Raw genomic sequence first — 10,686 nt, forward strand, 5'->3', positions numbered from 1 at the left:
TGAGCTTATTGACAAACAAAGGAGATGCACAGGACAAGTCGATTAACCCATTTACCCCGGAGTGCCTAGTCTCCAGATTACATCCACATTTTCTTCCTACTCGCTTTGTCCACCAGTATCCACAGCCAGCTTCACTCCCGACCCCGTATTACTTCTACCTGTTTACTGTTGTGGCAGAAAAAAAGACCAGAAACAACTGGCGGGTTCTGCTTCTTGATAATCAGAAAACAGATCTAGTTAGAACACCACGCGCCAGCTAAAACTTCAACAGCAGATGAAGGGAACCGTGTGCTGCTCCTCCATCTGGGCTACCTCTCCACTGATGCTATTAACCTTCTGGATCTCATAGCCTTGACGCCTCCACCCCACCGTTCTTCATTTCTCCCCCTGCCTCTTTCACATACTGCCACTCTCATACATCATATTATACGGCTGATGACACCAGTGCCATCATTCACGTCACCTCGACAGGGAGGAGGGGAGGAATGACAAAACATGAGGGTACAGAGAGGAGACGCACAAAAAAAAAAGAGATTCGAAGAAGCAAAATAAAGTAAAAACAGACATGAATCAGGAAATGTAAACAGAGGAGAAGATGTTGAAGATAAAATAGTAACCACTTTAAATAGGTCTTACATAATCCGTTTCTATAGGTTTTGCTCCTGGGCTCCATCTAGAGTTGCACGACAATATACCACTGTCTGTTGTAGACAGGGTCGAGGACTTGTAGAAAGTGGCCGAACTATTTCACATTAGAATCTACCTGCATGTTGGTCTGAAGTGAGACTGAGGTGAATAAATGATAACGTTACTATTGAACTGGAGAACATGCTCATTATGCTATTTCTCATCATCCATGAAACAGTTAACATAACTGAAATAAATATATATATATATATTTATTTTTTACATAGCAACCACTGGACAGATAGCCATCATATAGTGAAATCACAGGTGTTACCATTGATGCTGCCTTAATATTGACCCATTAATGGCCACTATATTAAAAGCTGCGTCTGCAATAAGTCATGTCAGTATTCACAAACGGATTATTTGAGACAGTGTGTGTGCGTGCACATTTATACCATTGGATGTATGTGTGGGCGGTGTGGGAAAGATGAACATATTTCTGATGTGATTTTTACTCACTCAAGTTTCTGCACAGTTTCTGCATCCCTGTATGCTCTAACTTTCTAAGCAAAGGCGGGGATGTTGTTTGTATTCGTGTGTAGAAAAATAAAAAGAAATCACCAAAGCCAGGCAACGCAACTTGACATAACTGAGAAAGAGCACCCTGATTACTTTTCTAAAAAGTCCAAAAGTAAAACTAATTCACCATCTCTCATGATCCAATTTCTCTGAGTTCTTGCTGCAGAAAGTAAAAGCCCGTTCAGTGGTTCATCTTATTCCGATTCTTGGTATCTTGGTCCAAACAAACAACCCTAGAGTCGTTTCCTCCATTAGCATCAACCCTGACCTCGCTATATAATGTGCCACAGTATCAGTTATGGACAAAATCTTTTTCTTTTGACAAACTGTTAAAACCCCTTACTTTGAAAGTAAACAACACACAATGACTCTCATATCCACTTGGTGAGGTGTGATGTGGCAGTTAAATCCCAAGCATGTTTCTTTTAGGATGTTGATGAGCCGGAAACCAAAGTTGATGAGGGTGGTGTCTCAGCTCCTGGGAGCTCCAGGGCTGTTTCAGGTAGAAGATTGTGCATGACAGACTTCAGCGAGTCATCAAAATGAGTCACTAATACGTCAATGTGTGTAACACGACAGACCAAAAGATAAACTAGAAGCAAACCGACAAGATGATTGTGAAACACAGAAACTATTCTCTAATTATTTTAATCTAACCACCTCCCACTTCTCTTCATGCTTCCAATCTAAACAGATTCTTTAGGTGGTGTAAAACAAACTGGATAATTTTCCAGTTCATCTGTTGAGTGTTTGGGAGGTGGCCTTAGCAATAAAAATTCAGCACAAAAACACAAACTTAGGACAAACCACTCAAAACACACAGTATCGGCTTGTCTGCCAAATACTTCACTTTAATCTTATCAACCGCCCCATCAGACAGTGTGCCCTTAGTGTTGTTTAACCTGTCAGCATTTTTACAACAGGAAGCCTGCATGTGTACACCTCTGAAAAGCATTTAGAGATAAGGGCAGGAACTAACGTCAGATATGCATGCGTGCGTGTGTTCATACTCTTCAAACACTAGGGGAGGAAAAAAAAACAAAAAAAAAGTGTTTTGGATGGACATGGACCATATCTGTTGTGGCTACATACCTGTTTGTGCATTTCAATGTTGAGTCCATAGGACATCTCATAGTACTGTAAAAGGAGAGAGACGGTATTAGTTTCTTCCTATTGAGTCACAGAACCTACCTATGAACAGTGATGAGAAGAGAAAAGAAAAGGCTGGTCAATTTAACCAGACCTCTGAACACACAAATAAAGGAGACGCTGAATAGTTGTTTCAGCGTACAAAAAAGCAGACTGACTTCAACCAAAAATGTTGACAATTTCCGTGTGCTTTTTTTTCTGCCACAGCAACAGAGGGCTGGTTTAATTTGAGAGACAACTTGCTTTTACACTCAACCACCACCTATGACCTCAAAGACCTAAAAAAAAAAAAAAAAACACTCCATGACTTCCAAACAGTAAAGTAACCAGATCCAAACGAAAGCGTAGTCATTTCACTTGTTTATCAAAGAGACACAATGCACAAGGAAACCTTTTCATACCTTAAAGCGCAAAGTATCTTTGAATAATTAAAAGCGATACCTGGGCCATCATCAGTTTTTCATGTACAAACAAAAGAAATTGTGAGACCACATCAGCAGGGAGACAGATTGTTCTGTGTAGACTAAGTAAAGCTTGTATTGGCAAGAACCTTTGAGTTGGGTCATGTTTATAAAACCATGTGTTTTTGTCCCCGTTCTGCAAACTCTGAACAAAGTAAACTACAAAATCATCTCTTGTACCGAGCAGAATTTTACATTTAACACTCGCTTAAAAGAGTTTTCAATTAAACTAATGGGGAAATAATGAAAACTGATCAAAAGTGCTCCCTTGGGACACATGTGGTTCCAACACATGTACTTAGAGCTGTCCACTTGACATCTGATCAAACAGGAAACATGTCAGCAGCAGGTCTGAACAGCCTCAGATGTCTCCCCTGTCTGAGAAAGCTGTGGTTGTGACACTTGTTTCAGTCTGAGGGGGTTACTAAAATAAAAACATTAAACACACACACACAGGAAAACCACTGATTCATGCCCAAAGCCGACAGAGGAGCCAATAACTGCCTTTGGATAATGTTAGGTGTGTGTTAGGGTGGATGATTGGGGGGTTCACAAAGAGGAACCCAGAGACACAGATGTGAGGGGGTTGTCACACCCTACAATCAATAATAGCTGGACATTTGACCCCGTCTAGAATTTCAATTGGCCCTCTGTTAACCCCCACCCTGCACCTCCTCATCCAATGAAAACAAGTATGAGTCAACTATCTAACAAAATCTTGGAAAACAACCGGGTTGCACCACCTGCAACTTTTCACCAGAGCCAAATTGGAGGGTATGGCATTAAATCAGATGCATGGCTTAAAATTAGTGCACTTACCATGACATAGTGGCGCTGCATTTCAGTCTTTTCATTGGCCAGTTTATCATACTCAACTTTTAGACTTAAAGGAAGAAAAAAAACGACAAACCGTTAACTATATATAATAGTTGAGAACTATCAGACACACTGAAAAGCAAACATTTCAATCATCAAGCATTCAGCTATAACAAATGCAAGGAAGCAGTTTCAATTTTATATACCCTATGTCTCAGCTTGCTGCATGAAGCTACAATAATGGAGCAACCAGTAGCAGCTTCCTCTTCCTATTGTTTCCAGGAAGCCATAGTCGTTTACAGTCAGTTAGTCATTACCTGTGGTACTGGGCCTGCAGGAACTGAAATTCGTCTTTGATCCTATCGCAGGACTCCGCTACTGTGAACTTGAAGCCAGGCTGGCCTGGTTGGTGAGGTGCCTGAAAATGTGTAAGAGTGGAAATACCGCAGGTGTAAACATCAGCAGCAGATCTCTTTCCTTCTACCTCCTTCTGCTTTTTTCTTGGTCAACTCAGTTCTTTATCTCTACAGGGTTTTGTGCAGATTTCTACCGAGCCTAAAGAAGCAGAAGAGTGAGCTGCTTTCGGCCATCAACAGATCAGCCACTTAATCCATCCACATAGTACTATTACCTTATGGCTTTTGTCATTTTAGCAACAAATAGCCTTTTACGCTCCAAAATGACCAAACATTTTAATAACACACAAGAGGTAATGCTAACGAACATCTCCCAGTTTCTCCTCTGCTCAAGTAAAAACACCTCAGCACCAACCCATCCCATGAATAGCAAGGCGTGGATCAACAACTCAATTCCCAGGTAATTAAGCTATTTTTAAAAAGGTGGTTCATTTGCATCAATGTACAAACAGTCCTAAAGACAGCTACTTACCGGATGCCGGCCTTGTGGATACATGTCGAGTCTTTTACACAAGGGAATCGATGTATTTTTCTCCTTTTTTTTTTTTCTCCTGTAAATCCCAGAGAAGCTGCGGTAAATCACCGCCACCCCCTCCCCTGTATATGCAGGATGGCGGCGGACAAAGCCTTTTCTGGTCTGCGAGACGCACTTTCAGACCCCGACCAGTGGATGTGTCACCTCCCCAGCCTTGTTTTGTACCTAAACAAACATAAAACGGGCACCGCTGAGGAACTGGATCAAATAAACACACAAAGCAACAAGAATTTAACCTTTCTGACCTAAAAGCGGAGTCGGTTACGTAAAATCAAAAATAATGCCGTTCTTTGTCGTTTTTTTGATTTTATTTCCCAAGTTACGATAGACTCTCAAACAGTCAACCTTAGTCTGCATCGCAGTGAGTGATTCGTTAATTTCAATGTAGCTATGAAAATAAGTCCCAAAGTTTTAGTTTTGAATACACCCAGAGAAGACGATGCTTCGCTTTTCCTATAAATGTACCGAGCTCTTTTCCATAAAGAGAAACAAATCTATTGTTTTTCGGCGGTCCGAGGAGATCAGAAAACAAGAAGTCAGCTCCCATAAAAGCCACACCACCACTCGCCTTGTTAGCGGCTCCCTCCGTGTAGCCCTTTTTACCTTTGTCTCGACTGATTCCTCCCTCCTCGGTACAGGTAAGAAATAGTATCCACACTGCCGAATATGATCGACTTTCCACTGTCACCGCAGATATAAAGAGCAAAAAAACGTCTCTCGTCGTTCCCGTTTTTTGTGCGCGTCGTCTTCTTCGGCCCCTCGAGAATCCTTTAAAGCCCGGTGATTCCGTCCAACCGATCAGACGCTGGAAACCCCTCGACTAGTCCGTCTCAACGACCCCAGACAACTTTTAAAGCCGGCTTAGTTAGATCCTGCAGCCGTACGCAAATTCTCCAGTACCTCCTGATAGTATGAACTGTCGACTGAACCAGTTATTTTTGTTAAAATATCGAGCGTTGTGAAATTCACCGCCAGCTTGCCGTTGGTACCCAGCTCCTCCGCCGCGCGCTGTACCACACACAGACTGTGCACTGACACGAGGACCTCACTGCTGAGAGAGGGCCTCGCACCAACCAATCAGGCTTTTCGGCAGAGCTCAGCACGAGCAACCAATCAGTGAGCGTCATCCCCACGTGGGGTTTCAAGAAAACAGGCGTTCTGATTGGGCAAACAATGCGACCTCACATGGTCGCCATTTTGGATGTGAAGTGACATTCTGTGCGTTCAACAACTTGTTCAAAACAATGGTAATAATTTATATGTCCGTCCATTTCAGCCAAGCAGAGCAAATGCCATCGACATCTATTAAACTTTGGTCATCCAAGCACATGTTTTTGGTGTGAACGTAATGTATGGGATATGTTGATTTAAGATAATTACATTACAAGAATATTCTTTCTAGATGAACATATCAAAAAGGCAAAGTCCCCCTAAAATAATTTATATATTGGAACATGAAGTTCACTCCTCTACATTCAAAAAGGCAGATATGCTAAGAAAAACAGGATCATCTGGCTTGTAAAACCAAGTGCAAGAAAACACTTACATTCATTTAAACCCTAAAATGCGCACAACATAAAAAAGATGCTTTATCTGCAGCAGAGCGACCTTTTGAGTAACTTCAATTGATCGACCTATTTCTAACAAGACCTTATGCGTATACAAGCTTCCCTATCAGCATCAAGAGGAAGACTACAACACCTCTGTGCCTCCGCCTATCACGTGTTCCTCGCTTGGCACACCCCACGTGGGGTCCTCTACCTCCGCCTCACTTCTTTCTATCCAATGGTGTCGCAGCTGTCTGCCTGCGCCACTTACGATTGGCTGTGGGCTGGAAGAGCTGTCAGTCATGAGTCCCGGTTGTCAATTAAACCCACGTTGGCTACCGCGCTGCCTGTGCTACTCTCCCTCCTGCCTGCGAACAGTGCCTGGAATGGCTGCTTAATTAGCTTCGAATGGCTTTTCCTTTCAGCTCAAACAATCTGTCACTACCATGTGGTAGAAAGAGCCCTGCATAAAACAAAAGCAGGAAAAAAAGCTAGTAGGGGCTTAAATATCAGTTTGATTCCCTCCTGCACCCCAACTCTTCACCCCACCCCCCCACATGAAAACATTTGCTGCATGCAAAACAAAGCGTTTACCTCACTCAAACATCGGCTCCTTTCACTCATCTGTTTCTGTCCTCAATTTCCTTTAAAACTGCATTTATTTGTTTATCTAGTAGTCCATTTAGGCCCATCATGTTTCAATTTAAGCACTGAATGTCTGTTAGTGGACCAGGTTTGGTTGACCTACATGACATTTGTGAACTTTACTGGTTTATTAGGGTGCTGTTAAATATTGAACTTAATTTGTAAAATAATGACAACAATTTTGATTATTTTAATTAAAATTAATGTGCAACCCATATGAAGATGGTTTATAAGTGAAAGCAACAATATATAATTATCAAGAAAGACTCACACTACAGCTTAGAGAATTATGCAAAATATATCAAATATTATACAGTGGAAATTATTACTTAGTCACTAAGATCAAGATGCTCATAAAAAAATGCAATTGGTTCCACTTTGAAACATTTTGTTCTTCTCAGACCGAAACGCCGCTTTGTAATATTTCATCATTTTTTTGAAGCACAATGAGGAGCAAAAAGTACTAAATTTGAGCTGTAGCTAGCACGCTGCGTGCTTCAGCTGCTGCTTAGCAACAAATGGATCCCTCCTGCAGATGTGGCGACATCAGTTGGGATAATAACTCATGTACTGAGGGCATGTCGCATAGTGACACACTGTCTGGGAGACTTTAAAGCAGGGCTTCACATAAAACTTCTGCAAATGATTAATTGTTCCAGTAGCAGTCGTAATCACAGAATCTCGGAAGCAGCAGACATTAAACAATATAAAAATCAGTCTCTTTTTGAAAATCCAAGTTTTCCCAGAGAACATGGTAAACAGCTGAAAGTGAAAATGACTGTTTCACTCTGCAATGTTATTACTGGCATCCTAACAATTGATGCAGACAATAACAGGTAAAAGTTCAGAGCTTCTTTTGTTATTAAACTAGCAGCTTGCTTATAACTTCCTATTTATGTCACTTAGTGTCATCAGTCTTAATATTCTTGGTGCCGATATCAGTTCTAGATAGGACTCAAATATGGTCACACATGTCTTCCTCCCGACCTTTTTTATGTAAACAGTTGTATGTAAAATGATACTTAAATGTCTCACTGGCCTCACATCTACAACCTTTCCTTACTGCTACTGTGGCCACTGTCTTCGAGATTCAGCATCCTCTTAAGTTAGAGTAAAATGTATACACAAGGTATGAAAATTTTACCTTATTATACAACCTAAGGACTCAGTGTGAGTCTTATCCTGCATTATTATTAGTGTATTTGCATTTGGCAATACATGCTAGAATTAAAGGTGAGGCTTCCACAAGACTCGACTTGTTAACCAGGATACACAAATTACTTTTGCTGCTCTAATATAGTCAACTTTTTGAACTGCTTTATATCCTACATAGATTCAATGATATCCACCTGCTACCTAAGCTCTTTTACTTTGCTAGCAGTGAATAAATACCGAAGTATGACTGCGTGTGCTAAATTAATTAATGGTGTTAGACAACAACCTTTTCTTCCTAGTTCCTGAAAAGTGCAGCAATGCTAAAATCCAATATAGGCAAATTGCTCAATGTTTTGCCAGTCATTTGCACAATTTAAACTTTTTTGTGTTTAGCTTCCCTTGCAAAACGACGTTAAGATGGTTTGAGGAAGTCTGTTTCATGTTTAGAAACCACTTCTCAGATCAACTCTTTCTGTCATAAACTATCTGCTCACTGTTTGTACAGGTTTCAGTTGAGCATTTGGCTTCAAACTCAGTAATTTATTACTTTTGTATGGAAGAATCGCTTTCTTTCAATTTTAAAGTAAAATAAATCTTCCATCATACTTTTAAGCGTATGCGGTTGACACATTAGGTCCAAATGGGCTTTACAGTGGAGGTATGCATATAAATATTCACAAGTGTGCGTACAGGAGATACATCATACTAAAGAGCCAAAAAAAGGTCAAATCCAGAAGTTTGCAGAAAAATAATACCAGTGCCGTGTGGAGGTCCACTAATGAATCAACAGTTGCACCACATATACTTCTCCTTTACTTTACTTTATCATGGTACACTATTTCAACAAAATCATTGTCAAATACATTATCACATACACAGCAGAAGAAGAGCATAACCACACAAATATGGGACAAACAGTCAAAGGAACTGGTGCCTCGGTGGGTGGAAGGAAGGAGAGCTGTGATGTTTCCAACATCATCGTCCATTCATCATATCTTTAGTCAAGTGGGCATGTAGTGTTGATTTAAGTGGAGCTGTTGGTCAGTGCAGCAGATATTTGACAGTTTGCTCTGTGCTGAGTTTCCTGGGACTGGTATGTGTAGACCCAGTGTAAGGATGTGGGTTATCTGGGAACTAGCAAACACAGCGGTGGTCCCCACAGGCAAGCTTCTGATTCAAGAACCGCATACAAACAGACATTATCGCACAGCTTCATCTGACACGTAGCCGGTCGTGGATGCATCCCCCAACACACACACACTCACACACACACACACACACACACACACACAAACACTCACACAAAGATTCACTTTTCATCCCACTCAATAGAAAGTGGCCTAGATTAAGCAACAACAAAGAAGTGGGCTTCACCGCTGGGAGAAGTGGGGCCGATCCACCCTTCTAGACCTCTGCACTGTTTATTTGCACTGGAAACCCAGACGCTGTGAAACTCTCACTCTGAGGCACTGCACAAATATTGAGGCTATTTGCAGAGGTGGTTTTAATTCTTTACAGAGTAATGATTGGATCGTTGCACTCTCTTCTCTGCAGAAGCTTCGTCAGTGGATTCCTTTGGCATTCTTTGCTTCACCCCCCGACACCAACTTAAAAGCAGCCATTAAATAAATATGATTAATGCATATTTTTAATGGCTTTAGTGGCATCTAAAGAGTAAAATCACATTTAATCTGCTTATCATATCACAGTCTCTGCTCAAACAGGTTCTCTAAACCATAGTTTCAATTCTTAATACTTTAAACTGAACCATGCTCGATAATCAAATACCAGAAAGAAAAACAAAACTAAGTCTGTAACAGTTTTTTGTTTAATTTTTCTTCACTTGTCTCAGTTTATTTGCTTTCTTTTACTGTCATTTTTTTACAGAAACATCTATTGCCTGCAATCACCTGTTGTTCCTTTGCTGTCATTCGCATGCAAACTATCGTAACCTTTTTAAACCAAGGTATTCCTGGGAATAGCTTTATAATGACTGATTTGTATGTTAGGTATACATAATGTAATGGGTTTGAGCATTTAGGTCACCAGATTGGAGCAGAACTGTGACCAAAACAAATGCGAGGTAAACAAAGCTGTGGTGAACATCTGTTTAAATTAGTCAAAATTTTGTTTTTTACATTTTAGAAGTAATCAACTGTGGACTAGACAGACTTGATCTATCATGAAAGTAAAACAAAGCTGCAGACGTTTGGTCCTGATTGAGCATGAAAATTTACACTGATGCAATAGTTCAGCAACGCACAAAAGATGTGTTCTATAAAGTCATCAAAACATTAAAATCTCAGGACATGGAGCTGATTCTGATGAACACTTCACTCTCAGGTCTTGGATGGATACCTTAGAATACAATTTCCACTAGTATAAACGTCTTTACATTTCTACATTGAATCTTAATTTTGAATTTTATAATTATTATATATATATTAATAGCTTTCCAAAATAGGAATTAGAGGGGTGCAGTTGTTGATTAAATGTTAAAATCCCTTGCCATACAGTGCCAGGCTTTCTATCCAATGAAATGTTATGCTAGTACCTACTAATATGCTTGTTCATATCTAATATTTCACATTTTTATAAGAATGATATTTTAAAGTGGATGAATTGTGTTACTGCTATCTAAATATGAATTAATATGTATTTTCTGCTCCTTTTTTGTGTGGACGGACGGATGGACCGACGGATGGATGGATGGACGGATGGATGGATGGATGGATGGATGGACGGACAGATCC

The 10,686-nt window shown here is 40.4% G+C and overlaps 1 protein-coding gene across 1 annotated transcript in view; it reads right to left on the bottom strand.

Moving 5' to 3' along the window:
- tle3b (TLE family member 3, transcriptional corepressor b) overlaps positions 1 to 5,616 on the bottom strand; it is a 28,937-nt gene extending 23,321 nt beyond the window's left edge. The window contains exons 1-5 of the mRNA XM_047362951.1: positions 5,190 to 5,616; positions 4,524 to 4,751; positions 3,953 to 4,053; positions 3,639 to 3,702; positions 2,302 to 2,346 (exon numbers count right to left, since the gene is read on the bottom strand). Of these exons, the coding sequence (XP_047218907.1) occupies positions 2,302 to 2,346; positions 3,639 to 3,702; positions 3,953 to 4,053; positions 4,524 to 4,547 (234 nt within the window). The 5' untranslated portion in view covers positions 4,548 to 4,751; positions 5,190 to 5,616. The remainder of the gene's footprint in view (positions 1 to 2,301; positions 2,347 to 3,638; positions 3,703 to 3,952; positions 4,054 to 4,523; positions 4,752 to 5,189) is intronic.
- Between the last annotated feature and the right edge of the window lie 5,070 nt (positions 5,617 to 10,686).

Source organism: Girardinichthys multiradiatus, chromosome 4 (assembly GCF_021462225.1).
Source record: "Girardinichthys multiradiatus isolate DD_20200921_A chromosome 4, DD_fGirMul_XY1, whole genome shotgun sequence".
NCBI classification, from domain to species: domain Eukaryota; kingdom Metazoa; phylum Chordata; class Actinopteri; order Cyprinodontiformes; family Goodeidae; genus Girardinichthys; species Girardinichthys multiradiatus.